The 27,232-nt window shown below is 38.6% G+C and overlaps 1 protein-coding gene, 1 non-coding gene and 1 pseudogene across 16 annotated transcripts in view; 1 reads left to right on the top strand and 2 right to left on the bottom strand.

Annotated features, from left to right (window-relative positions):
- USP40 (ubiquitin specific peptidase 40) overlaps window positions 1–27,232 on the top strand; it is a 92,024-nt gene that overhangs the window by 6,502 nt on the left and 58,290 nt on the right. For 7 of the 15 annotated variants that reach the window (XM_033424867.2, XM_049712790.1, XM_049712789.1 and 4 more), the window contains 6 exons: window positions 2,596–2,760; window positions 4,477–4,623; window positions 7,700–7,843; window positions 10,344–10,472; window positions 17,633–17,725; window positions 19,117–19,224. In XM_033424867.2, the coding sequence (XP_033280758.1) occupies window positions 2,596–2,760; window positions 4,477–4,623; window positions 7,700–7,843; window positions 10,344–10,472; window positions 17,633–17,725; window positions 19,117–19,224 (786 nt within the window). Of the gene's footprint in view, window positions 1–2,595; window positions 2,761–4,476; window positions 4,624–7,699; window positions 7,844–10,342; window positions 10,473–13,820; window positions 16,585–17,632; window positions 17,726–19,116; window positions 19,225–27,232 lie in introns of those variants that run through there. The other 8 variants (XM_049712795.1, XM_049712800.1, XM_049712796.1 and 5 more) reach the window with 6 other exon arrangements.
- LOC101278020 (60S ribosomal protein L17-like) lies at window positions 17,051–17,583 on the bottom strand (annotated as a pseudogene).
- On the bottom strand, window positions 20,771–20,904 carry LOC117201913 (small nucleolar RNA SNORA11). The gene has a single exon (XR_004484058.1). It is a non-coding gene; the product is annotated as a small nucleolar RNA SNORA11 (small nucleolar RNA).

Raw genomic sequence — 27,232 nt, 5'->3', positions numbered from 1 at the left:
GTAAAGACTGAACACTGGCTTCATAATGTTATCTAACTTCTCCTTTACTTTTGTCTTACGGTCTCAAGATATTGTTTAAATATTTACTTCTAATATTAGATAATTACAAACCAGTAAAACATTTTTAGACACTTGGCTGTATCCAGGATTTTATGAATGAGTGTGATTTGGGGTTGGGGGAAGAGGGTTGAAGATACAGGGAGAAGAAGTATAAGAGCTGGTTTTTATAATTTCTACCATTTGTGTAGTCTAGTTGAGATATACCACCTGTTACATTAATGGAAATTGCCATTTTTATAGCAAACTGCTTATCAACTAAAAAAGCTGACTGGCAGTAGTTGTCTGCCTTTTTGGCGTGCTTGTGTGCTTGAATCTGGGTGTTCCAATTTGAACATTTGCTTCAAGCAAAACAGTGAAACCATTCTCGGCAGGTCTTTTCATTTTCACTGTCCTGCCTGTCTCCTGACTGTCTTCATTTGCTTCCTGTATCCTACTGTGTGTGGACTTCCTCTTTTTTTGTTTCAGTTCCTAAAAAGTATTTCACTATATACAAACACTAAACATTTGTCAGCACTAAGATGTGTGTTGTCGATATTGATGAGCTGTTAGCTGTATAAAATCAAAACTAGGTCTGCGGTTTTTTATGGAATAGATGTATTCTTTTATGGAATAGATGCAGAGATGAAGGTATGGGAGACTGTCACAGAATTTAAAGAGACAGTGATCAGAATAAGGGTATGTTGCCTTCAAAAATAAACTATAAACTCTTGTCTTTTAACCAGAAACACTCATTAACTAGATGATGCCATGTGGTTAGAGAGGTGGGGCTTGGGCTTGGCAGTACAATGGGGTGTAATACATTCCCTAAAGAGTGTGTGTTGAGTTTCTGGTGTAGGGCATGTGCTTAGGGCTAATTCCCTTTTTCTTTCCTTGTTTTAAAAAAACCTGCTTTACTGAGATACAATTCTTATGCCCTAAGCTTCCCTCTTTTAAAGGGTACAATTCAGTGGGTTTTTTTAGTATATTCACAGAGTTGTACAAGCATCACTACAGTCAATTTTAGAACATTTTCACCACCCCAGAAAGCAGCGTCGTACCTATCACGAGTCACCCACGCCCTGCGTGCCCTTTCCCGAGTCCCTGGCCACACTAATCTCTCTCTGCGGGTCTGCCTGTTCTGGGCGCTGCACAGAAGTGGTGTGGTGCAGCGTGTGGGCTCTTGTAACTGGCTTCTTTCACCTCAAGTAATGTTTTCAAAGCCCATTCATGTCGTAGTGTGTGTCCGCACTTCATTCCTTCTTATTGCCAGATAGTCTTCTGTTGGATGGGTATGCCACGGTGGTTTGTGTTTCTTTTTAACCTAGTCATCAGTTGATGGATTTCCCTTTGTTTTTGATAATGAGCTTCCTCTCAATTGCTGGCTTCATACTTCTTAGAAAACTGAAAACTTGATTGATTGATTGATTGATTTCTAAATAAAATCATGTAGTAAACCCTCTAGGACTGGACCTGCAGTGGTAGAGAGGGTCTCTGAGGCACCTTTGCCGAATTTAGGATTGTTCAGAAACAGATCTTGAAACTTCCACAAGTTTTCTGTCCCATCAGAACCAGTGGTATTGGAGAAATTTATATCATCTAGTGTCTTGTGTGTTAAAAACTAAGAAAAAGATCCCGAGTCCCACATGTTACTCCAGCTTCCATCTACTTTATCAGCTTCTCTTCACAAGACACTTATCTTCAAAGTCATCGTCCCTCACTGCCTCTACTTCTGTGCCTTCCATTTGCTCTCTGCCCGCTTCCTACCTGCTTGTCCAAGTCCCTCCTGGCACCCTCATGCCAGGTCCAGGAGACACTGCTCGTCTCTCCACAGCCCTCAGTAGTAGCGCCCACCACCCCTCCGCTGTTCCTGTAACCTCGCTCTCCTGGTTCTCCCCTTCCCGGCTCTTCCTCGGGTTCCTGTGCTGGTTCTTTCTTGTTTTCTCCACTTCTAAGTGTTGGTGTGCCCCTTGGCTTTGGGTTTATAAATGGTTCTTTGGGAGTAGTTCAGCCTATTCACATACAGTTGCATGATTCATAGATTGAAGCAGGTTCCGTCAGAATTTTTCTCAGTAGCACTGTGTTAGTCTTCCTTTAGTTGGTCTATATATCAAAGCAGTAAATTCTAGTTCTTTTCAAATGCTGATAATTCAGAGTGTTTATCAGTCCCTCTGAGCTGAGATTCTGCTGTGCACACACTGCTGGCTCTTAGAGACTGCTCTGTGCCTGTGTGTTCCTTCTTCCCCGCTCCCCTCTGTGGCACGGCCATGCGTATGGTGTCGCACAAAATAAATGCACTTTCCTGTTTTCAAGTGAATTGAGTTATATGTACACACTGAACACCGTCTGTTTATATTTTCATTTTGTAGTAAAAGTAAAAATAGGTGGTGATCTCTTACCCTGCTCTCAGCTTGTTTAGCATAGTCATCCTTACCTTTGATTGAGGCTTACCTTTGGATTTCTAGATAAGTCTTGTGTTTTTAAACTAATATCACTTTACAAATCTGTTTTTAAAAATCTGAAGCACAAAACTACATTTAAAAGTTACCTGTTTTATAGGAAATGAGGCAACATGATGTACAGGAACTGAATCGAATTCTCTTTAGTGCTTTGGAAACTTCTTTAGTTGGGACCTCCGGCCATGACCTCATCAATCGTCTATATCACGGAACCATTGTTAACCAGATTGTTTGTAAAGAATGTAAGAATGTCAGTGAAAAGCAGGTGAATATGCAAGAGTATTTTAGTAATAAGTTAAATCATAAATTATAATTCATGCAATTAAATCTGTGATCTATAGCACATGAGGATTAATGTGTTTATTACTAGAAATAACTTCATCAGTTTTTTTCTTGTACTCTAGCTACACCCAGATTATAAGTTTATAATCCAGATTTTTCCATGTAAACTGAAAGAAGTAGATATCTTAAGATGTAGCTTTAATCTTTTATTTAGTACTCTAATATTTAGAAAGTAGATTTGGGGGGTGTTTACAAGTAGGGACCAGTGACCTTATGAGAAAAGCCAATATCATCATGGTTGGTGGTTGGAATATTATAAAGAAAGTTACTTAGAGAAGTAATAAAAGTGGAGAATACTAAGGAATGTTTAAATTGACAAATCTGTAATTAAATATTGGATTTAGTTTATTGATACTCCTCAGAAAGTTCATTTGTATGTGTGTGCTTAGGTTTAAATATTATTTATATAAAGCTATTATAATCCTGTTTAAACTAGTGTAACCTTCCATTCTTTGTCATAACAGAGATTGCCTATTTCATCTAATTGGAAATTTGCTCATATAAATATAATAATCACTACTTGCACTACAAATCTTATATAGCAAATGATTTCATCACCAAACAGTTGTCCTTTAATAAAAATATTATTTTATGGCAAGAGTTATAGAAAGTTTCTGTATTTGACTATATGAGTAAAATAATTAAATGCCATTTTCTAAATGTTGCATTAATTGCTGTTTTAGAATATATATGTATATATATATTTCTATTTTTTATGAAAGTGTTGGGCATAAAAAAGACTTTTTGGCCCTTATTGCCTGTGCTAATAGAAGGTTTGGCCAGCCTGGTTTGGAAATATTAAGATGTTGTATGTCTTTGGATTACTGTATGATTGACCAGTATAATGTAATGATTCACAAAGTCATTTCAAAACATAACATATATGAAGGCATGTTATAAACTACAGACATTAACTTTTCACATATTTATATTATAAATCATATATGAATGTTATTGCTTTAGGTTTCCACCTTGAACTAATTAATTAGTGCTATTATTTTATAATCCCCATAATCCCTTAAGGTAATGCTGTTGCTCAGACATGCACACAAAATTATAAATGTGCTTTATTTAAACTTGTCAAATTGTAACTGTTTATTACTAGAAATATAATTCAAATGTACTTCTAGTAGAATTGGTAGACTCGCATTTTGCAAAATGCACTCTTAATTTTCGTAAAAATACCTTTGTATCCTGGCTCAAAATAATTTTTTTCTTAAACCAGCCCTAGCAGAAGGGGAGGAAGAAGAGTTTACATTAGAGAGTCCAACCCTGGCCTTGCCATGCCAGCCTAGAGACTAAGACAGCACTAATAACCCTGTACATATACTCTTCTCAATTCGTGTTTTAAATGGTTTGTCTTATTTCCTGATAAAATAGGTTTCGTTGTATCTATAGTGAACTCGTAAACTGGTTCCTGATATATTTTAAGCTAAGTTATAGTTTGGTTTAGAAAGAATAATTTATTGTTATGAATTTCACAGTATCTAATCAGGAGATCTATACCTTCATATATAGAAAAAATATATGTGTTTTAGAAAAAAAAATCTGATTCTTCCCAGTGTATGTATGAATTGGTGATGTGTTTGTGAGCCTCTGTGGAATTGTTTTTTCAATGTTATATTCATGTGTATTTCAGGAAGACTTCTTAGATCTCACAGTAGCGGTCAGAAATGTATCAGGTTTGGAAGATGCACTCTGGAACATGTATGTGGAAGAGGAAGTTTTTGACTACGACAACTTGTACCACTGTGGGACTTGTGACAGGCTGGTGAAAGCAGCAAAGGTAAAGATAGATCCCTGCCTTTTCTAAGGGTGCCTGCGCAGTGTTTGGTAGCAGGAGGGTCCGTCGAGGGAAGTCAACTTGTAGGAAGTGTCTTGAAGATATACATGAAGCTCTTAATTAGTACTAAGGATTGAAAAGACATTTATATTATATGTGTGTGTCTGTGTGTGTGTGTGTGTGTGTATGTATTTTAATTTTTTACAGTAAAGAATTTTTTTTAAGCTTTCAACCCAGCAGTTCTCTCAGCTTCTTTTTCTCACAGGAAAAAATTATCTGTACCTCAGTGTTTCTTAAATAAACCTTTTTTTTTTGCAAGTTACCATTATGAAGAAGGCAATATATTTTTATTTCTGCCAGCCAGGAAGCTTGTTGAGCTTTCCTTTTCTTGATCTACCACTGCACAAATGGCTTTCTTTATTTTCACATTTGCAGTTATTTTACTGTATTGATGTGTGTATATTTCCTCCCTGACTAGCAAACCCAATATGGCCTTTCCTCCTCCCCCAGTTGGAAGTACGTATCTTGTTAATTACAGGGCTTGACAGAGCGTGCCAGGGTTTCTCTTTGTAGAACAGAGCAAAATACAGGAAAAAAGCAGGACAAAATTTAAGCAAGTGATTTCTTTTGCAACATGGCATCAACTCAGCTGCTATTATTATCTGCAGTAGGAACTCTTTCACTGCTGGCAGATGATACGACAGGCTGTTCATTAGCGTGATAACCTTGAACTCAATTGAACCAGTGGTTATTGAGCCCTGACTTAAAGAAATACCACTAAAGATGTATCTTTGCAGTTACTCTGTTAAGACAAAGTGTTAGCACTATTCCTAGAGCTGACAATATTGAATTTTCCAACAAAGAAAATGAGGGTTGATTTAGATAGCACACAACATTGATTTGGATACTGGAGATTATAGGTGAAAATGTAATTGAAAACAGTAAACCCCATGCCTGTAGCTTTCACAATAGGATTTGAAACCAGGGTGAATTTTATATTGTTTAATGTTTATTTCCATCTAGCCTTTGCCCCTTTATGAAAACGAAAGAAAGGTTTATTTTTTGCTTATTTATTTTGTATTTCCTCTTTAGTGTTACAACTACAACCTAATAAAATAAATATAAAATTCAGAGGATGAAGCATCTTGGAGAGACACTTAAACACATTCTTAGTTTTTGGTTGACCTTAATTTGCACATTAGTAAAATAAGAACCTTTTGTTAAACAAAAGCAATTCTTGTATGCACCTTTTCTATCATTGGTTTAATTCTTTTTCAATGGAAATGTTTTGATCTTGATACTTTAAAAATTGCCTTCTAGTTGCGTTAGATTTATTGCATTCTAAGGTTAGGCTTGGTTGCATTACCTAAATTAATGCAGATCATCTTGTTCTGAGCAGTCTTTCTTTCCTCAGCCACATTATAGTTGATTTACTCACTTTTTTTAGATTTTTTTTTTTTTTTTGAGCTAGTTTGAAAATCTGCCATGTTGTTAGGTTGCTGTATATTCATCTAACTTTTCTTTTCACCCACTAGGTTTGTAGAATTGTTTAAAATATATTTTTAGGAATGTTAGATGTTTATGATTATGGATAATTTTAAATATGGGGAAGGATTCTTTTTGCCTCCTCACATGCCTTTAGTGCAAGGGGCTTGGGAAAAGCTGATGCCTTTTAAATAAAAAGTAGCTCAGTTTAGTGTTTTGTTTTAAAGCAAGGCATTAAAACAAAAAATATCTTATTATCTGCTTTGAAGAACTGTAAAACCCCAGTCAATGGATCTCGACATTTGACGAGCTACAGTCCTTTTGAAAGTCTATGAAAGCTGTGTCTCTTCTCCCCAGAAAAATACATATACACATACAATTTTCATATAATTTCAACGGTTCAGATCCATTGAAACACGTCCCCAGGTCACGGGTTAAGAGCTCTGGTTCTTCAGTAAATAAGAACTGTGTGTTTGCTAGGTAAAGTAGACACAGCGACCTAGGGGGAAAGTGAAAGGTGAAAAGGCCAGGGCTCGGGCAGGAAAGAAGCACTATTAGAGGGGCTTCCCTGGTGGCGCAGTGGTTAAGAATCCACCTGACAATGCAGGGGACACGGGTTCGAGCCCTGGGCCGGGAAGATTCCACATGCCGTGGAACAGCTAAGCCCGTGCAGCACAACTACTGAGCCTGTGCTCTAGAGCCTGCGAGCCACAACTACTGAGCCCATGTGCCACAACTACTGAAGCCGGTGCTCCTAGAGCCCGTGCTCCGCAGCAAGAGAAGCCACTGCAATGAGAAGCCCGTGCACCGCAACGAAGAGTAGCCCCCACTCGCTGCAACTAGAGAAAGCCCACGTGCAGCATCGAAGACCCAATACAGCCAAAAGTAAATAAATTAATTAAATAAATTAAAAAAAAAAAGAAGCAGCACTGTTTGGACTTCCCTGGTGGCGCAGTGGTTGAGAATCCGCCTGCAAATGCAGGGGACACGGGTTCAAGCCCTGGTCCAGGAAGATCCCACATGCCGTGGAGCAACTAAGCCTGTGCGCCACAACTACTGAGCCTGCGCTCTAGAGCCCGCGTGCCACAACTACTGAAGCCCGTGTGCCTAGAGCCCAAGCTCTGCAACAAGAGGAGCCACTGCAATCATAAGCCCACGCTCCACAACGAAGAGTAGCCCCCACTCATCGCAACTAGAGAAAGCCTGCGTGCAGCAACGAAGACCCAACAACGAAGACCCAATGCAGCCAAAAATAAATAAACTAATTAATTAATTAATTATTTTTTTAAAAAGGCACTGTTAAAGGGGGAGCACCCTCATCAGATAGCTTTGTTAGGATAGTGACATTAAAATATACAAATGGGTTGTGAATATTTAGTTGTAAGTGTAAGTGAGTGATGTCACCTTTAGCCCCATAAAAATAGATGAGTTTATATGAAGAGCTATATTGAGTCCATGGTGATTAGTTTATGTGACTTAAGGACATATTTCTCTTAAAACTGTGTCATAGGTCACTTTTTTATATCTTAAGAAACATTATGTATTCTTCTATATGATTCAGCTTTTAAAAATTAAAAATTTTTTCTTTTGACAGTCGGCCAAATTGCGTAAGCTGCCTCCCTTTCTTACTTTTTCATTATTAAGATTTAATTTTGATTTTGTGAAGTGTGAACGATACAAGGAAACAAGCTGTTATACGTTCCCTCTCCGGATCAATCTCAAGCCATTTTGTGAACAGGTTTGAACTATTTTGTATTGAAATTCTTTCTTTTACCCTCTCAAGATTGAATCTTTTATTGACCTGGTTTACAGTTGGCTTAGTGCAGAATCTCTCAGCCTTGGCACTGTTAACATTTAGAGTTGGATAATCCTCTGTTGTGGTGGGATGTGCCCTGTATTGTAGGATATTAAGCAGCATCCCTGGCCTCTACCTACTAGATGACGGTAGCATCTCCCGCTTCTGCCCCCAGTAGTGACAAAAATGTCTTCAGACTTTGCCAAATGTCCGTGTCTCCAGCGGGGAGAGAAGGTGGGTAAAATTGCTCCCGGCTGAGAACCACTAGTTTATTACAGTTCTTTTGAATTTCCAAAGTATGGATTTGTTCCCAGTTCTTTTTACTAAACTCTCCTTGAAAAAACTTTGAAATGAAAATTTAAGAACAGAATTAGAAATGACCCTGCGTTAGGAACAATTATCATTCAGTAGTACATTCCTGTTTGGATTTAGTTTACTTTAGATGCAAGAATGAATTGCGCATCTAGAAAGTAAACAAATTGGATGTCACTAGTAGAATTTGTAGAATTTGTAATCCTTAAGACACGGGAAAGAAAAAGTTTTAAAAGCAAATTAATGACATAATCTACTTACTTTATAAGCTATTTAGAAATATTTTCTATGTAATTGTATACATGCCAAGATCAGAGTGATGAGACTGAGGCATTTCTTACTACAGATCATTCTTTATATGTTTAAGTCCAGAACATTTGTTCGCCAGCTGTTGAATTTCTATGTATAAAAGTAATCTCTTTTCTAAATGGTCTAAAGTTCAGGTGGGGCTTTCTCTACTTCAAGCCTAGTTACTGAGCTTTTTGGTTTCGTTATTATATTAATCTCCATTCAGAGCTTCTAATGTGTCGGCCCTGAGCCTGTTACTGGTGCGCGTAGAATAAACAGGTTTTCCAGAGTGCTTCCGCTCCTATTTGCTGCCTGGAAAAAACTTTGTTTCTGGAATAATTGAGTTAACTCTCTTTTTTTCTTCCCATTTTTATTGAGGAATTATTGACATACATCACTGTGTAAGTTTAAGGTATGAAGAATGAGGGCTTGGTTTACATATATTATGCAACGATTACCACAATAAGTTTAGTTAACATCCATCATCTCATAGAAAAATTTTTGTCCTTTTATAAAAAGTAGTTTGTCATGGGAGTTCCCTGGTGACCTAGTGGTTAGGATTCCTGGCTTTCACTGCCATGACCCGGGTTCAATCCCTGGTTGGGGAACTGAGATTCTGCAAGCTGTGTGGTGCAGCCAAAAAAAAAAAAAAAGTAGTTTCTCACATGATTTTGACGTATGTTGAAATAACAAAACTGAAAAAAGCAGAACAACACTTATCTAAGCAATTCACAATAATTTTACTTTCTGATTTCTGTATTAATGAAAAAATTATCATTTTGCATCTTTGTTTACATCTCTCTTGTGTTTTCCCTAAGCCAGACATTTAAAAAATGCTGCTTACTTAAAAAGTGCAATTTAAGCAAATAAGTTCTTAAATAATTGGCACTCCCTCAAGTAGCATCCATATGCCAAGTATCCCTTAACCTAGAGAAGGTTTTTTTAATGCCAGTGTAGGTGTCCATAACTACAGAGCACGCTACTTGTAGAAAAGATTGATCATAGAGTTGATAAATCAAGGAAGAACCTGTTCATTCCACTAAACTGCCTCTAAAGGAAACCAGCTAGTATTCATAACTGCTAAACTCCTGTTATATGCAGAGCACTGAAGTGTCAGGAGGGGTGATAGATAGTAGATACAACTCTGACTTAGAGGTGCATGACAATCTAGTTAAAATGTAGGACGAATTCAACTGCTAAAGAGCACATTTATAAAGCAGCATAATAGTTTAATACAGGATGGTTTTTTCTTGCTAAAACTCTGATAGGGTACTGTGTGTTTTGTTATCACATGGGGTTACACGATTTTAGCCAAAGTACATAAAAATAACATCTTGTTTGGAGATATATATATATATATATATATATATTTTTTTTTTTTTTTATTATTTGGCTACGTCGGTTCTTAGTTGCGGCTTGAGGGATCTTTTGTTGCGGTGTGCGGGCTTCTCTCTAGTTGTGGCGCACGGGCTTAGTTGCCCCGTGGCATGTGGGACCTTAGTTCCCCATCCAGGGATCGAACCTGCTTCTCCTGCATTGGAAGGTGGATTCTTAACCATTGGACCACCAGGGAAGTCCCTGGATATATGTTTTTATGTTTAACTCAGAGGCAGAATTTGGCATAATGTGATTGGTATTAGATCAACGATAGATAATTTTCAGTCTAAGAATTACGAATTTCAAATTTTAAAGCCGATTATTCAAATTTATCTTAATTTACCCTAAATAACAATAATAGTGAAGTTTCTTACTAACTTTAATAGTTGACATTTTTTTCCCCCCTTTGGTTATGTATCTTCTTATTTTATGTAAACTGTATCAATGTTTGTCCTCTTTCTTGTAGAGTGAATTAGATGACTTGGAATATATGTATGACCTCTTCTCAGTTATTATACACAAAGGTGGTTGCTACGGAGGCCATTATCATGTGTATATTAAAGATGTAGATCATTTGGGAAACTGGCAGTTTCAAGTAAGTATAGAAATTAGATTAAAAGTATCTTTGCAATTTTTTCCTTTTCTAGTCCCATTATCTTGGTGAGGCTAATCTTTTGCCATTTATTATATATTCATTCTGTAGAAAACTTATAGGCACCGAAAGTTAATACAGATAGATGTTTAAATTTTTTATTTCTAAATAATTTCACACTTACAGAAAAATAACCAGCATAGTACAAACACCTCCTGTATACTCTTCACCTAGGTTCTCCAGTTGTTAACCATCTTGCCACATTTGTGCAGGCACATCCTCTGTATACAGACACATGCACACACACACAGTTAACATTATCATTATCAGTGCTGACCACTAGAAATAAAGTTGAAGCCATTAGACCTCTTTATCCCTAAGTAACTCAGTGTTTATCTCCTGAGAACCAGGACATTCTCTTACATAAGCGTAGGTCAAAATCAGGAACTTTAACACTGATATAATATTATTTATTATCTAATATATGTTTTATATTCAGATTTCACAGCGGCCTCGTCCAAATCCTTTAGAGCATTTTCTGCCCCACTCTAGTATCAAGCCCAGGATCGTGCATTAGGTTTAGTTAGCATATGTCTTAAGTCTCCTTTAATCAGTAACCATTCCTCAGCTTTTCTTTCTTTCATGGCACCAACCAAAGATTTTCCTCCTATATTGTCTTCTAAAACTCTTATAGTTTTGCCTTTTACAGTTGAAACTTCAGTCTTCCTGGAATGCTTTGCTGTGAATGTTGTGATGTTGTTTTTCCATCTGGGTACCCAGTTGCCCATTACCATTTATTGAATGATCCATTCTTTCCCCACCAGTTTACAATGCCAGTTCTGTTATATCAATTGTTTTCTTACATTTGAGTCCATTTTGGGGCTCTGTATTCTGTTTTTGTTGTTGTTGTTATTGTTCTTTTTTTCTATTCCTAGGCAAATACCACATTGTTAATTTCTGTAGCTTTATACTATGTTATGATAACTGGTAGGGCAAGTCTCCCTATGTGTTATTATTCTTCAGGAGTGTTTTGCCTGTCTTGGATTTTAATGCTTTTCTGAACATTTCTAGAATCACCTTGTCAATTTTCTCACACATACACACACATAAAAGTAGTGGCATTTTGTATCTACATGTGTAAACAAGATACATCTTTTTGGTTTTTAGAGCTTCTTTAATGTCTTCTAAAAAAGTTTCATAATTTTCTCTAGAAGAGAAAGCACTAATTGGGAATCCACTTCCAGTTATTTGCAGTGGGAAAAATTATAATCTATTACACACCAGCACCAAACTCTCAACCAGTTTTCTAAAATGTAACTAAAACACTGGTAAATTCCAACCCATCATGTTAGGATGTAGAATGCTTAAAACCTATCTTCAAGAGTGTCAAACCGGGGCTTCCCTGGTGGCGCAGTGGTTGAGAGTCTGCCTGCCGATGCAAGGGACACGGGTTCGTGCCCCGGTCCGGGAAGATCCCACATGCCGCGGAGCGGCTGGGCCCGTGAGCCATGGCCGCTGAGCCTGTGCGTCCGGAGCCTGTGCTCCGCAACGGGAGAGGCCACAGCAGTGAGAGGCCTGCATACCGCAAAAAAAAAAAAAAAAAAAAAAAAGAGTGTCAAACAGTTAATATTATTGTGAATGAAAAATTGTTCCACATGTAATAACATGGCTTCTCTGAGTGCCAGCAGTATTGAAGATGCTGTGTTGCCTTTGTTGACATTCACTTTGCCTTTCAGAACATCTACCTGTGTTTCTGATGCTCTATCAGTTGTACTTAGAATGCACTGAGAGATAACGTATGTTTTGTAAAGTTTGGGTATTTAAAATCTAACTGTTCTAGTGGGAAAATGTTGATCAGGGAGGTGTTCTGTGGGGCTATGTCTATACTGTATTTTTTGGACTATTTGTGGCTGGTGTATTGAAGTACAGTTATCTTTAGTACATTGATTTTATAATCAACCATCTTGCTAAACCCTCTTATGTTGTAGACATTTTTGGAAAAAGACAGTTTTGTTTCACTCTTTGTGGTCCTTAACCTTCCATTTCTTTTATTTCTAGAACTGGGTTTATCCAGTTCTGGGTTGAGGAAGCCATACAAGCATCTCTCAAATGCTTGTGCCATATTTGCCAAGATACTAGCTTGTTTGGGCACATTCCAGTCAGATGGAGTGAAGCACTTCTTATCCTCCTCTGGTCTAACTCTGCTCTCCATGTTTCCATCCTTCATTGCTGATTCTTATTACCTTGTTGCCTTCCTTCACTCTGCTGTCTTACAGTCGCAGGGTCCTGTAGTAGTGAACCTTGCCCTCTAGGGCACCCCCAGCCCTTTCAAACAATTATTTTAACTTTATTTCATTCTCTCTAAAAGATGAAGTTGAAGCCTTTTATTAGATTCTCATAGAAACTTGCGAACAGGTCTAATAAATAGTTATGATGTTGTTCGTTTATTTTTTTCTCTTTGCCTTTTCCACTGTAGTTCTTGGTTTTTTCCTTCCATTTATGCTTCCATTTGTGGTAGCCTTTTCTTCTGATGTTGCCCTGTCTCTCTCCAGCCTTAGAAAGTGCCCCTGCGCTCCATGTCAGTTTGGCTTCCGCCTCGGGAGTGTGTCTCTGCTTTCCTCCATGCTGGCTGCAGACATTTCTTCAATTTTGCTCAGCCATTGTCAGATTTCAGGCACTTCTCTAGCTAGTGGGATTTATCCTCAGTATTTTGAGGCATAAAATATTTATTTACAGTTTCCTATTTAAGTTTATCATTGACGTCATGCACAGAGGTAGCTTCACACTGTGTGGTGAGGTAGCGTGGCTCAAAAGTAATGATTCTTTTCTTTGTGTCTTCCTTTTGATTTGTGCTTCCTTGAACTTCTCTGCAATTTTGTATTCATTTCTTTGGAAATGGTCAGCAGCCAAGCTCTTCTCCCGGTTCCATTATGTAACTCGAGAGGGCAGGCAGGCATTCTTTCATTTGGTTTTGCCCTCTGCACTGCTTCTCTGGTCTTGAAGCTCTGGTACTTTAGCAAGGTCTTCCTTGGGGCTTAAAGAACAATCAGAAGATTGCTTTCTGTTTGTGCTTGTGTATTTCCTTATTCATGGCCTCTACGAAGCATCCCTTTTTCTTTTTTTTTTAATTCTGCTCTTTAAGAATCACGAGCTTTGTGGTGTTCACATAATGATGAGTGCTTTAAGAATTTCAACTTCAGTAGGTACACCTGATGGACACTGCTTGTCTCTCTACTACCATTATCCTGAGAGATCTCTTATACCTAGAGACAAAGGATTCCAGATACACTAAACGTAGACAGGTATTGTTTTCTCTGCTTATAGTTTAGCAATTTCTTCTTCCCTTTCAAGGAGCTGTCTGCAAGGAACAAGTTTCATGACCAACCCCACATAATGTTCCCTGGGTGAAAGCCAACATCTCAGTCTCTCTCAACCTAAGTAGAAGATGATCTCTTGCCTCTTGCCTGGAGGTCATTAACTATTCAAAATGTGGCTCTCGATCTGCTGTAAAGAGGAGCCTGACCTGTGCCTTCCAAAGTGGGGTCTTTTGCTTCACTGATGGTTGACATCACTTCAAGCATCATCTTGCACATTTGAGGATGTGGGACAAAGAAGTTTTACAACAGCTCCCAGTAGGCAGCCCTGGGACTGGTGCCTCCTGGACCAGCCTGTCCCCACAAGGCCAAGGTTGGACACCGGCAGAGTGCAGGAGGACTAGGCCCAGCCCATGTGCCACCTAGGGCGTGTCACACCCTAGGCAATGCCGGCCTGCGTCTCCCCTCCTACCATTTTTATTTTTTATTATTTTTTTTTTCGCGGTATGCAGACCTCTCACTGCTGTGGCCTTTCCTGTTGCGGAGCACAGGCTCTGGACCCACAGGCTCAGTGGCCATGGCTCACGGGCCCAGCCGCTCCGCGGCATGTGGAATCTTCCCAGACCGGGGCACGAACCCGTGTCCCTTGCATCGGCAGGCGGACTCTCAACCACTACGCCACCAGGGAAGCCCTCTCCTACCATTTTTAAATCTCTTGTTCCTTAGCTATAAATGTCTTTAAACATATTAAACATACTGTTTTATTCTCTGATAATTGCAGTATCTGAAGACTTTGTGGGTCTTTGGATATCTGCTGATTCTGTTTCCTTATGATTTTGCTATTTTAGACTGTGATCTTGGTTGGCTGGTTGGTTTTGTAAGAACACGGTGTAGGAGTAATTTGAAGCCTGAGTTAAAAGTACCTTCTTCCACGAAAGATGTGTATTTGTCTCTACCACATGCCTGGGGTCACCTCCAACCTTTAATACCTTTAAAATAAGATCTAGACTTGGTGGTTCTAGAGCCATACAACTGATGTGAATTTGGGCCACAACCCACATGAAGACCTACTTGTGATTACAGATTATTAGAGGAAATGTTTTTCCACCTTCATCTAGTATCAAGGTCAAAACAAGCAAGTTTCTCATTGTCCTTTGTTGTGGGGTGGATTTTTTGGTAGGTCATGCTTATATTGATAGCATAGTCCTTTCAGGTTTCTAGCTTTCTGCTGGAATCTATCTTTGTGGTATAATAAAAAATATATACTTGGTCCTTGTTCCAGGTCCCTGGCACAGAGCTCCTTGAAATTTCCTGAGTGATTAGGCATGTCTTTTCTTGTTCATAATGAACCCCTTTCAACCATACCTGAGTTTATGCTAATCAGGTTACCTGCGGGGTGAGGGCTGGTCAGCAGAGAAACCAACCACATGATTAGAGGGTTGGAACTTTCAGACCCACCCCCTCACCCAGGGAGGCACAGGGGCTGGAGATTGAGTTTGGTCACCGAGGGCCAATGATTTAATCAATCATGCCTGCATAATGAAACTTTGATTAACACTCTGAAAGAAGAGGACTAAGGGAGTTTCCAGGTTGGTGAATACATCCATGTGCAGGGAGGGTGGCCACCCCAACTCCACGCGGACAGAGGCTTCTGCCCTCGGGACCCTCCCCAGCCTTGCCCTGTGTACCTTCATCTGGATGTTCGTTTGTATCCTTTGTAATAAACTCTAGTCCTGAGTATAAGTTCCTGAGTTCTATGAGCTGTTCCAGGAAGTTATCAGACATGAAGTGGAGCTTGTAGAATTTGTGATCAGCCAGGCCGAAGTGCAGGTAGCCTGGGAACCCCATTTGCAGCTGGTGTCTGAAGTGGGGGCAGCCTCGTGGCACTTAGCAACATTAGTGTCAGAATTGAATTAACGGACAGCCAGGTGGTGTCAAAGAATTGGAGAGCTGGTTGTTTAGAAAACCAGCCATTCAACTCCCCACTTTGGGTAGGTCCTTACGCTTTGTCTCCCAGACCCTGTCCTGTGTGAGCATCAAGGTGGAAGCTGTGTGTCAGCAACGTTGAGCGGCTGGAGACCTCAACTCTGGATTTCTTCCCTTGGATCCTCATGTCACTTGTTCTCTGAGGATTTTTCCAATGTTCTCTTGCTAGTTCGGCATGTGTTTAAAAAGAGATTTTCTTTTGTTGTGTGTTTTACTTTATCCAGCATTTTTAGTAATTTTACAGCAGGATGGTTGTATTTCATCTGCCGTATTCTTCTATATTTCTTTATTAGTTTTGTCTTATGTTAACTGTTTAGGTCTATTTGTGTTTATGATTTTAAGCCAGTTTAAAATACCTTTGCAAGATGTCATGTATGAAATAATAAAAATACCTTATCGGGAATTTTGACATGTTTCCAAGTAACTTCATAAGATGGGGTGCAAACTTGGGTGATCAGAAAATAGGAGGGAGGGACTTCCCTGGTGATGGAGCGGTTTAGAATCTGCCTGCCAATGCAGGGGACACGGGTTCGAGCCATGGTCCAGGAAGATCCCACATGCCACGGAGCAACTAAGCCCATGTGCCACAACTTCTGAGCCCGCGTGCCACAGCTACTGAAGCCCGTGCGCCTAGAGCCCGTGCTCCACAATAAGAGAAGCCACCGCAGTGAGAAGCCCGCACACCACAACGAAGAGTAGCCCCTGCTCGCCGCAACTAGAGAAAGCCCGCACGCAGCAACGAAGACCCAACGCAGCCAAAAATAAAGAAAGAAAGAAAGAAAATAGGAGGGAATGTTTAAGCTGAGCTTGCAGAGGTTGGTAGGATTTTGTTAGGCCAACATAAGTGAGTGAGAATAAATTGGGTGGAGACCAGAAAATATTTTGAACTGAATGATAATGAAAACACAACATATCAAAATTGTAGGATGCAGCTAAAGTAGTGCTTAGTGGGAAAATGTTGGAACCTGCTGTGTGTATTGTGCTAGAAGCTTTCCTTATCTCACAATCCCAATTTACAGATAATGCCAGAGAGATTAGGTAATTTGTCCAGGATTATTCAACCAGTTGACATTTAAAACCAGGCTGCCTGATTCCAAAGCATATACAAATTATTATGATATTTTTATCATCATTTCTCCATCTTGAAACCTCTGTGGCACAAACACTCCTATTTCGTTAACTGCTTTTTAAGGGATTAGTGATAGAAACTTTTTTTTTTTACTTTTATTTGCATTTTTTTTTGCGGCATTTATTCCTGGGCCATAAGTTTTTGTTTCTTCAGTTTCTTCTGGTATATCTATTTCTTCTGGACAACCTCCTCTTCTGGTTTAGGAACAATCTGTTCTTTTTCAGTAAGGATCATCTCAGTGTGGCAGGGAGAGCTCATGTATGGGTTGATCCGACCATGAGCTCTGTAAGTCCTGCGCGGCATCTTGGGGGCTTTGTTCACCTGGATGTGCTCAGTGACCAGAGAATCTACATCTAAGCCCTTAAGTTCAGCGTTACTCTCTGCATTTTTGAGCATGTGCAGTAGAAATTCAACACTCTTTTTGGGCCACCGACCCTGCATCCAGCCCCACTGTTTGACCTGGGCACACCTACCAACTCCACCATTGTAATGACAGAATGGCACACACTGCTTCTTTAAAGTGACATCCTTCACATACTTGGTGGCTTTTCGGATGTGCATATCCTTAACGGCCTGGGCAGTTTCATGAGTGTTCTTAAAGTGAACACGAAGATTTGAATCTCTTGCATGATTTTGTGGGGTTTTCTGGGTCAGGTGAATAGTGAACCATTTTTAGAGGTCACCTCAGGCCGCTTACCAGAAAAGAGAAACTTTTTTATTGTTTTCTTTCTTAGGAGGACAAAAGTAATCCAGATGTGAATTTGGAAGATCTTCAAAATGAAGAGATTGATGATCCATTGATGATTCTAAAAGCAGTCTTACTACAGGTAGAGAGAGAGTGTGTATGTTTATATTTGTGTATGTATATCAGATGTATGATTCAGTTGGCAGAAGTGATATTGTTACTGTTCATAGTCTTTTTCTTTTGGGAAATTCTCTGTCTATTTAAAAAAATTTTTTTATTGGAGACTGTCTGGTTGTAAAAGGAATACATATGAATAGTAGAAAATTTGAGGGGAAAAAATTAGAAAGTATATAAAGAAACAAAGTTTAAATAAACCAAATGTCCGGTCATTGTTAACACTTTGATATATATTCTTTGCATTCTGTTTCCTTTGTGTTTATATACATATTTTGGGATTGGGTTACAAGTTTTTTGTGATATTATTATTGTTATTTTAAATTGAATTGGGATTTACTTTACATACGGTTTTGGAATTCACTGTTTTCCCATATTATCCTTTTAATGTCTGTAGGATCTGAAGTTATGTCCCCTTTTTCATTCCCAGTATTGATAATACCTCACGTATGTGACTTTTAATGTTTGCTTTGTACCCTGTTGTAAGGATGGTAGTCTCATTTCATTTATTCATTCGTTCTTAATAAACAGTTTTTATCTCAATTTCTTACTAGGGACCTCGGTTGAGTATTGGTCTATGGCCACTATATCAGTCTACTAGGGCTGCCATAACAAAATCCCACAGACTGGGTGTCTAACGTAACAAATTTATTTTCTCATAGTGCTGGAGGCTGGAAGTCCAGATCAAGGTGTCGGCAGGTTTCTTCTGAGGCCTCTCTCCTTGGCTTGCGGATGGCTGCCGCCTTGCTGCTTTCTCACATGGTCTTTTCTATGTGCATGCGCATCCCTGTGTCTTTGTGTGTCCAGATTTCCTCTTCTTATAAGGACACCAGTCAGATTGGATAAAGGCCCACCCTAAAGGCCTTATTTTAACTTAATCACTTCTTTAAAGGCCCTGTCCAAATATAGTCACAGTTGAAATTTTGAGGGTTAGGAATTCAGCATATGAATTCTGTTAGTAGAGGGACACATTTCAGCCCATAATAGTCACTTCTTACCCCCTTTTAGAACTTGGTTATACTTCAGAACATTCAGAAGAGACAGTCTTTTTGCACTAAAGTATTTCTTCTAAAAATCCCACATAATATCAGGATTTACCAAACCTTGGAATACTCTTTGGATATTGCTCTTGAAATGTTTAGACTTTGCCGCATGGAAAGTGGCAGAATTCAAGTTTTCTAAACTTAGGCTTAATCTAATTTTTTAAAAAGCTTTTTATTTTGAAACAATTATGGTTAATCCACTTACATGTTTGCTGTTACAGGCACATTTATTAATCCTGTTGGGTCCCTTGAACTCATAAGTGTTGAGGTTATATCTTATCAGATTTTCTTAAATGACTTTCTTTTCTCTCATAAGGAGGAGAGTAATCTAATTCCTGTTGATCAGCTGGGCCAGAAACTCTTGAAAAAGATAGGAATATCTTGGAATAAGAAGTACAGAAAACAGTATGGACCACTGCGAAAGGTAATACATGACATCCTTATAAGAAGCCCTATTCCCAGGAAATTTTATTATGATTTTGGCAACATGAATTTCTTTGGGGAAGGAAATTTAAATTAGATGGAAATACAATTAGTATTTTGTTTAATGATTAGAATTCAGTTAATTATTAAGCAATTTATAGAATCAAGAAGTAAGCAAAAAAAGAATAGAGGAGGAGCTTTTAATCACAACAGCAAAAAATGTCACAAAGTTCATATCCTAAAGCTTATCATCTTATTTATAGAAACGTCTTCAGGTATTCACCCAAATTTCACTTTTATCTTTCTTTGACACACAGTTCTCCTAAACTTGGCAATCTGGCTTCCTAGGCTGTAAGGTTAGGTTTAAAAACTGGTACTGCCAGACTTGGGAGACAAAAACTTGACTAAAAACAAGCAAAGCAACAGAACAATTAGTCAATATTTTGGAGCTATTTCTTGTAGAAGCAAAGAGTGTACATAATATAGTCTGTGTTTAAGTTCACCTTTTAATTAGACCACAGTTCATAAATTAATGACCATGAGTTCATAGACAGTCTTAGGTTTTCATTTAAAACGATTGGATCAGTGTTTCAATATTTTACTGTTAAGTATGTTATCAGCTGTTCAGGGACTTTTTTGTCTTGTTTTGTTTTTAAATAAAAATATCCTTCATAAATTTGAGGAAGTTAGCTTGTACTTATAGTTGACTGATAGTCTTATGTCTTTTTTCTTTGAGGTTAATTTGTGCTTTTATTTGCCAATATAACTTAACTACAATGGCTTGCAAACTTTTTTGACCTAAAAAATGCATCTTACATCACAATCCAACCAACACACACGTATATAACTTGTATACATATGTGTATAACTGAAATGAGTTTTGCCAAAAATACCTATCCTAACACTGAATGTTCTTTTTTTTAAGACTTTTTTTTGAGTAGTTTTAAGTTTACAACAAAATTAACAAGAAGGTACAGAAATTTCCCATATACCCCCTTCCCACATACATGCGCAGGTGTTATCAGTATCACTCATCAGGGTGGTGTGTTTCTTTTTTTTACCCTAAACCAAGGATGAACTACATTGACACATCATAATTGCCAAAGTCCACAGTTCACCTAAGGTTCATTCTAATGGAGTAGATAGTATGGTACATTCTGTAGGTTTGGACAAAAGTATACTGACATATATCCATTGTTATAATGTCATACAGAGTATTTTCTCTGCACTAAAAAACTGTACTCTGTGTATTCATCACCCCTCTCCCCCAAACTCCTGGTAGCCACTGGTATTTTTATTGTCTCCATAGTTTTGCCTTTTCCAGAATGGCATATAGTTGGAATCTCTCTCTTTCTTTCTTTTTTTCTTTCTCTTGAAAAGAGAGGTTCAAAGCCTTTATATTTATGAGACCACTCATGGCCCACCCATTCATGGGCTGGACGGGCTCTAAGTGGCAGGACTTCCCCACTAAATACTGCAGCTTTTCTTCCAATATTGAACCCTGTCCCACTAGTCTTGCCCAGCAGCCACGTGAAGTGCAGGAGGACACATGTAGAGTATTTGTTCATAGGAAGGCCAAAAGTCTTATGCCCATTATCACAGTGAACCCAGATTCCTTTCGGGTGTGATATAAGCAGCTGATAGTTTTATCTTGAATAGAGGTTGGATTTTATCACATGCTGTTTTGTTTACATTTATCGATGTGATCACATGGCTGTTCTCTTTTATTCAGTTAATGTGGTGAATTCTGTTGACTGACCTTTTCAGTGTGAACGCAAACCTTACATTTCTGGGGTAAAGCACACTTGGTCGTGATGTACTTGTATGCATTGCTGTATGCATTTGGCTCATATTTTCCTAAGGATTTTGTGTCTGTGAGAGATATGGGTCTTTAAGTTTCTTTCTCTGTAATATCTTTGTCAGGTTTCAGTATCAGGGTTATGCAGGACTCAAAAGAAGTTAGGAAATGTTCCTTTTTTATATTCTTGGAAAGGATTTCTCTGAGATAGATTATTATTTCTTTCTTAAATGGTGAAGCTAGTTAGACCTGGAATTTTTTTATGGCAAGGTTTTTAAATTATAGTTTTAATTTCTTTATTTGTAGAGTTGTTTTAGATTTTTTATTTCTTGAATTATTTTGGAAAATTATATTTTTTAAAGAATTTGTCCTTTTATCTATGGTGTCAAATTTATTGGCATGAAGCTATTCAAAATGTCTCATATTATCTTTTCTAGTGTCTGTAGGACCTAAATTTCCTCTTTTTAATTCCTGATATTAATAATTTGTGTTTGCTTACTTTTATTTTTTCATAAGTCTTGCTTAGGGCTTATCAAGTTTATTAAGCTTTCAAAAAACAACTTTTTTGCCTTTATTTATTTTTCTCTACTAATCTGTTTTCTACTTCATTGATTTCTGCTCTTGTTTTTAATTATTTCCTTTTACCTTTGGGATTTAATTTAATCATCTTTTTCTAGCTTCTTGGGTTGGTATCTCAGTTGTTTTTTAAACCTGCCTTTTAAAATTTTTTTTTAAAATAAATTTATTTATTTATTTTTTGGCTGTGTTGGGTCTTCGTTTCTGTGCGAGGGCTTTCTCGGCGAGAAAGCTTTTGCGGCGAGCGGGGGCTGCTCTTCATCACGCTGCGCCGGCCTCTCATTGTCGCGGCCTCTCCCGTTGCAGAGCACAGGCTCCAGACCTGCAGACTCAGTAGTGTGGCTCACGGGCCTAGTTGCTCCACGGCACGTGGGATCTTCCCAGACCAGGGCTCGAACCCGTGTCCCCTGCATTGGCAGGCAGATTCTTAACCACTGTGCCACCAGGGAAGCCCTAAACCTGCCTTTTAATTCATGCTTTTAAATCTATAATTTCCTTCTTAGCGCTAATTTAGCTGTAGCTAAATTTGACATGTTATTATTATCTTTCCATTCAAAATATATTGTAATTTTTCCTTCTGATTCTTTTATTGACCCATGAGGTTTTTGGAGGTGGATTGCTTAATTTCCAAATATTTGGGGAATTTCTAGTTATCTTTTCGTTATATCTATAAATTGATGTCTGATTCCATTTTACTCTGAAAACATGCTCTCTATGATTTCACTTATTCTTAATTTTTTGAGACTTGTTTCATGCCTCAGGATATGGTCTGTGTTGCTGAATGTTTCTATTCACCAGTAAAGTTATTAATTTTCTGCATTTGTTGGGTATAGTGTTTCATAAATGTCAGCTAGGTCAAATTGGTTAATGACATTCTTTATTTCATCCCTATTCTTAACTAATTTTTCTGTCTTTTTGTTGTATCAGTTACTGAGAGAGTAGTTTTAAATCTCCAACTCTAATTGTACCTTTGCCCTTTCGTCCTTTTACTGTTGACAGTTTTGCTTCATGTATCTTGAAGATATATTATTAGTTGCATACACATTTTGGATTGTTAATGGCCTCTTGACATATGCCCTTCCTTTATCTCTGCTAATAGTCCTTACCTTCACATCTACCTTATCTGGTATTAATGTAACATACAAGCTTTCTAATGCAAGTGTGTCTCTTGTAAACAGTATGAAGTTGGTTCCTGCTTATTTTGGAAAATTGTGATTTTTAAGGAATTGGTTCTCAAAGTGTCAAATTTCTTAGTATAAAGTTGTTTGAAATATTATATTATCCTTTTAATTTCTGTAGGACCCTGTTTCATTTCTGATATTGGTAATTTGTGTTTCTTAGCTTTCTTTTGCATCAGTCTTGATAGGGATTTGTCAAGGTTATTATACTTTTCTTTTTTAAAAATAATTAATTAGTTAATTTAACTTTTGGCTGTGTTGGGTCTTTGTTGCTGCACGCAGGCTTTCTAGTTGCAGTGAGCAGGGGCTACTCTATCGCGGTGCACAGACTTCTTATTGCAGTGGCTTCTTTTGTGGAGCACGGGCTCTAGGCGCATGGCCTTAAGTAGTTGTTGCACACGGGCTCAGTAGTTGTGGCTCGTGGGCTCTAGAGCGCAGACTCAGTAGTTGTGACGCACGGGCTTAGTTGCTCCATGGCATGTGGGACCTTCCCAGACCGGGGCTCGAACCCATGTCCCCTGCATTGGCAGGCGGATTCTTAACCACTGCACCACCAGGGAAGTCCAAGGTTATTAAACTTCTCAAAGAAACAGCTTTGCATTTGTTGTTTTTCTCTATTGTTCATCTGTTTTCTATCAAATGATAGAGTTTGACAGTCTCTACCTTTAAATTAGAATGTTCAGTACATTTATTTTTTTTATTAATTTTTTAAAAAATTTATTTATTTTTGGCTGCATTGGGTCTTTGCTGCATGTGGGCTTTCTCTAGTTGCAGTGAGCGGAGGCTGCTCTTTGTTGCAATGCGTGGACTTCTCATTGCAGTGGCCTCTCTTGTTGGGGAGCACAGGCTCTAGGCACGCGGGCTTCAGTAGTTGTGGCACGCGGGCTAGGTCATTGTAGCTCACGGGCTTTAAAGCACAGGCTCAGTAGTTGTGACGCACGGGCTTAGTTGCTCCATGGCATGTGGGATCTTCCCAGACCAGGAATTGAACCCGTGTCCCCTGCATTGGCAGGCGGATTCTTAACCACTGCACCACCAGGGAAGCCCCCATTTATTTTTAATGTATTAAATTGTGTGGTTGAGTTTGAATTTATCATGTAGCCATTTGTTTTTTATTTGCTTCTCCTGTCTTTCTTGCCTTTCTTTCTTTCTGTCTTTCATACCTTTGGATTAATCAAGTAATTTTTAGTGTTTGATTTTTGTCTCCTCTGTTGACTTTTTAGCTGTACTACTTTAACTTTTTTACTCTAGGGATTACACTGTACATAAGTTAATATTATAAATTACAGACCAATACTGTAACACTTCATGTACAAGGTAAGATGTACAAGGTACAGTAGCATAATTCCATTTCCCGACTTCCATCCTTTTCTGCTGTTGTCTTATGTTTTACCATTATATGTAAATTCACTGTGTGTGTGTGTATGTATGTATGTATGTGTTTACTTTAAACATTTAAGCAACTTTTAAAGAAATTAATGAAAAAATCATGTTTTATTTTATCCATTCTGGTGTTCATTGCTCCTTCTTGCATGTCCAGGTTTGCATCTAATATCATTTGCCTTCAACCTAGAGAACTTCCTTTAGCGGTTCTTGGGCATCCAGAACTGCTGGCAAAAATATTCTCAGCTTTTGTTTGTCTGAAGTTTTTATCTTGCATTCATTTGTTTAAATGGTATTTTTGCTGGATATAGAATTCTTTTTTTCTTTTTAAAAAACTATTTATTTTTGGTTGCATTGGGTCTTCGTTGCTGCACACGGGCTTTCTCTAGTTGGGTCGAGTGGGGGCTACTCTTCATGGTGGTGTGCAGACTTCTTATTGCAATGGCTTCTCTTGTTGCGGAGCACGGGCTCTAGGCGCGTGGGCTTCAGTAGTTATGGCACGTGGGCTTCAGTAGTTATGGCACACAGGCTCAGTAGTTGTGGCTCGTGGGCTCTAGAGCACAGGCTCAGTAGTTGTGGCACACGGGCTTAGTTGCTCCATGGCATGTGGGATCTTCCCGGACCAGGGATCGAACCCGTGTCCCCTGCATTGGCAGGCTCCTGCACCACCAGGGAAGTCCTGGATACAGAATTCTAGGTTAATAGCTCTTATTGGTTTTTTCAGGACTTTAAAGATGTCATTTTATTATGTTTTGGCTTCCTTTATTTTGGCTGAGAAGTCAGTGTTACTTAAATGTAATGTGTCTTTTTTTTCTGTCTACTTTTAAGATAATCTCTTCATCTTTGGTTTTTAGCAGTTTAATAACAGTGTGTCTCAGTATGGTGTTCTTTGTGTTTATTTGCTTTGTATTTTCTAAGATTTTTTTTATCTGTGGCTTGAAATCTTTCTTCAGTTTTGGCCATTATATTTTCAATTTGTTTTTATGCCCCATTATCTCTCTCTTCTTCAGAAATTACAGTTACATATATATTGGACCATTCAGTATTTCCTCACTGGTCTTAGATATTCTAGCAGGAGTTTTTTTTTTTTCCCCTCATCCTCAATTTGGATAATTTCCATTGATCTGTCTTCATGTTCATTGATTCTTTCTCCTACTGTATCCAGTCTTCTGTTAAACCCAGCCAATGAATTAATGAATTTTTTCATTTCAGATATGGTGTTATTCAGCTGTACAATTTTTTCTTAGCTCTTATTTAACGTGCCTGTTTCTCTGCTGAAATTACCCATTTGAACCTACTCTGTACATCCTTTCCTGTAAATTTACATATTTCATTAGCTGTTTACTCTTATAACATCTGGATTATTTCTGGGTCTGTAGTTATTACCTTTTTTTTTCTGTTGTGAATTGACTGTCATCTCTTGGTTATGAATCCCATTGTCCTGTTTCTTTGCATGTCATATACTCTTACATTGCCTACTGGACATTGTGGGTGATGTGTTTTAGAGGCTGTGGATTATGTTACTGCTTTTTAGAAGGTTTATATATTTATTATTTTTGGCTGCATTGGGTCTTCGTTGCTGTGCGTGGGCTTTCTCTAGTTGCAGCGAGTGGGGACTATTCTTTGTTGTGGTGCACAGGCTTCTTGTTGCAGAGGCTTCTCTTGTTGTGGAGCACGGGCTCTAGGCACGTGGGCTCAGTAGCTGTGGCTCATGGGCTCTAGAGTGCAGGCTTAGTAGTTGTGGCTCACGGGCTCAGTTGCTCCGCAGCATGTGGGATCTTCCCGGACCAGGGCTCAAACCCATGTCCCCTGCATTGGCAGGCTGATTCTTAACCATTGCACCACCAGGCAAGTCCTGTGTTATTGTTTCTAAAGGGCTTTTCATTATATTCTAACAGGCCATTAAGTAACTTTGAATCATGTTGATCCTGTGGGAGCTTCATTTGGGGCTTTGGTAGGGTGGATCTGTTGCATTTAGCTGTTAGTCCTAGGGAGCAGCTGTTAGTCTTGGGGCCTGGATGGTCCTCCCTCTTAAGGCAGAGGTTAGCAAACATGGGGAAACTATGGCTTTCTGCCTTTTTTGTACAGCCCCCAGGTAAGAACTGTCTTTATATTTTCAAACAGTTACCTTTAGAAAGGTGCTCAAGTTTGCCTCTTAGCCCACAAAGCCTAAAATACTTACCGTCTGGCCCTTTATAGAAAAGTTTGCCAATCCCTGACCTGAGACATGGCCCTTCTAGGATTTGAGTGGAAAGCCTGAGGTGTTCGTCATATGCCTCTAATTTGGCAGGACTTCAACTCCATGCTCTTTCTTTCTTTTTTCTAATCTATCTTAACTTATTAATCCATTCACAACATGTTTATTTAACTCTATGTTCTTTCTACCCAGCAGCAGGGCGCTAAAATCTCTACTCAGATCTTAAATCTCCCAGCTGTTGCTTTCTGCTCAGTTCCTTGGGTCTCAGGCTGTCCATGTACCATTTAAGACTCAGCCAAGGATTTGAGGAGGATTTGGTAGAGATCTGGGGCTCCTTTATGGGGTTTCCTCCTTCACTTTCTAGGCTCTGTGGCAGTCTCAAATTCTGTTTCCTTAGTCCAGTAAGACTCTTGCCCTTTGCTTGAACCCTCTTCCACCATGCTCTGCTGCAGACTGGGAAGTGGTGGGTTAATGCAGGACTCACCTAGCTTGTTTCCCCTTTGAAGGATTGTGCTCCCTCCACTTTAGGTCAGCTTTTGCTTACTGTCCAAACAATTGTTTTCATTATTTTGTCTAAAGTTTATAATTTTTAATCAGTGGGGTTAGTCCAATTAAAAGTTCTCTGCCATTACTGGAACCAGACTACACTGAAGTTTGAGGTTTAAGAGTTAATCCTCAACTATCAAACAAAGAAAAGATTCGCTATACAGAAAGTATTCATTACTCAGAGGTTTCAAATTATTATTTTATTGTACTTAAATTAGCTACAAAACTATATTACCATCTGTTACACACAGTGTTAACAATAATGCCATTGGGTCATATGCCCTATACCCTTCTGTTTGATTAGAGAGTATACGTTACCATAAATTCTTCC

The sequence above is a fragment of the Orcinus orca genome, chromosome 7, assembly GCF_937001465.1.
Source record: "Orcinus orca chromosome 7, mOrcOrc1.1, whole genome shotgun sequence".
Taxonomy (NCBI): Eukaryota; Metazoa; Chordata; class Mammalia; order Artiodactyla; family Delphinidae; genus Orcinus; species Orcinus orca.
This window is presented reverse-complemented; position numbering and strand designations above follow the sequence as displayed.